Source organism: Diabrotica virgifera, chromosome 4, assembly GCF_917563875.1.
Source record: "Diabrotica virgifera virgifera chromosome 4, PGI_DIABVI_V3a".
NCBI classification, from domain to species: domain Eukaryota; kingdom Metazoa; phylum Arthropoda; class Insecta; order Coleoptera; family Chrysomelidae; genus Diabrotica; species Diabrotica virgifera.
Genome location: NC_065446.1, coordinates 122,305,111 through 122,306,019, shown reverse-complemented (window position 1 = coordinate 122,306,019; position 909 = coordinate 122,305,111). Strand labels below are relative to the sequence as shown.

The 909-nt window shown below is 31.9% G+C and overlaps 1 protein-coding gene across 1 annotated transcript; it reads left to right on the top strand.

The window, feature by feature from the left end:
- LOC126883650 (uncharacterized) lies at positions 1-666 on the top strand. The gene has a single exon (XM_050649305.1). The coding sequence runs from the start codon at positions 1-3 to the stop codon at positions 664-666; it is 666 nt and encodes a 221-aa protein (XP_050505262.1).
- The last annotated feature ends 243 nt before the right edge of the window (positions 667-909 follow it).

Below are 909 nucleotides of genomic sequence, written 5' to 3'. Positions count from 1 at the left end.
ATGGCACTGAATTTTTCAGAATTTCTAGAACTTTGTTATCAGGAAATGGATCCCCAACTATGTTCTGAAGCTGCAGCAATAACGATTGAACAGTCTAATTCCGGTTTATGGTTTGATCTGCGATATGCAAGAATAACTGCATCAAAGATTTATGATGCAGCACACTGCAAAAAATCAGATGGTTCCCTGGTTAACCAAATACTTGGTGTAACCAAACTTCCTGCTACAGAAGCCATGTCTCGAGGAAAAATGCTTGAGGATGCTGTAATTAAAGCTATAGAAAAAAAATTAAAGATGAAACTCAGTCATATTGGGTTACAATTAAATCACAGGCATCCAATATTTGGGGCTTCTCCAGATGCTATATCTGAAGAATTTGTAGTTGAAATAAAATGTCCTCAATCTGAGAAAACTATTTGTAACTATTTAACAAAAAATATGGAAATTACAGCAAAATACAAAGCTCCAGTGCAGCTACAGATGTTTCTATGTAAGAAACAAAAAGCATTATTTTGTGTTGCAGATCCTAATTTTGAGGAAAATTTAAAATTTTTTGATATATGGGTACCATATGATGAAGAATACATGAAGATGTTAATGGATGCTGCAGAAAACTTCTGGCAACATAATATATTTACACATTTATGTAACTCATTCAAAAAATGATAATATATTTATATACAGCACGACCAGTTTCACTTTGTATTTAAGATTTGGATGACATTCGGTTTTTCCAAATTTTTTAAATTTTATTTTGGTAACGTCTCGCCAAATAAAATGCCTGCACGGTACCAAAATAAAATTCAGAAAATATGGAAAAACCGAACATCAACAACAGTGCACATCCAAATCTCAAATACAAAGTGAATCTGGTTTTGCTGTATATATATGATATATAAATATATAAAG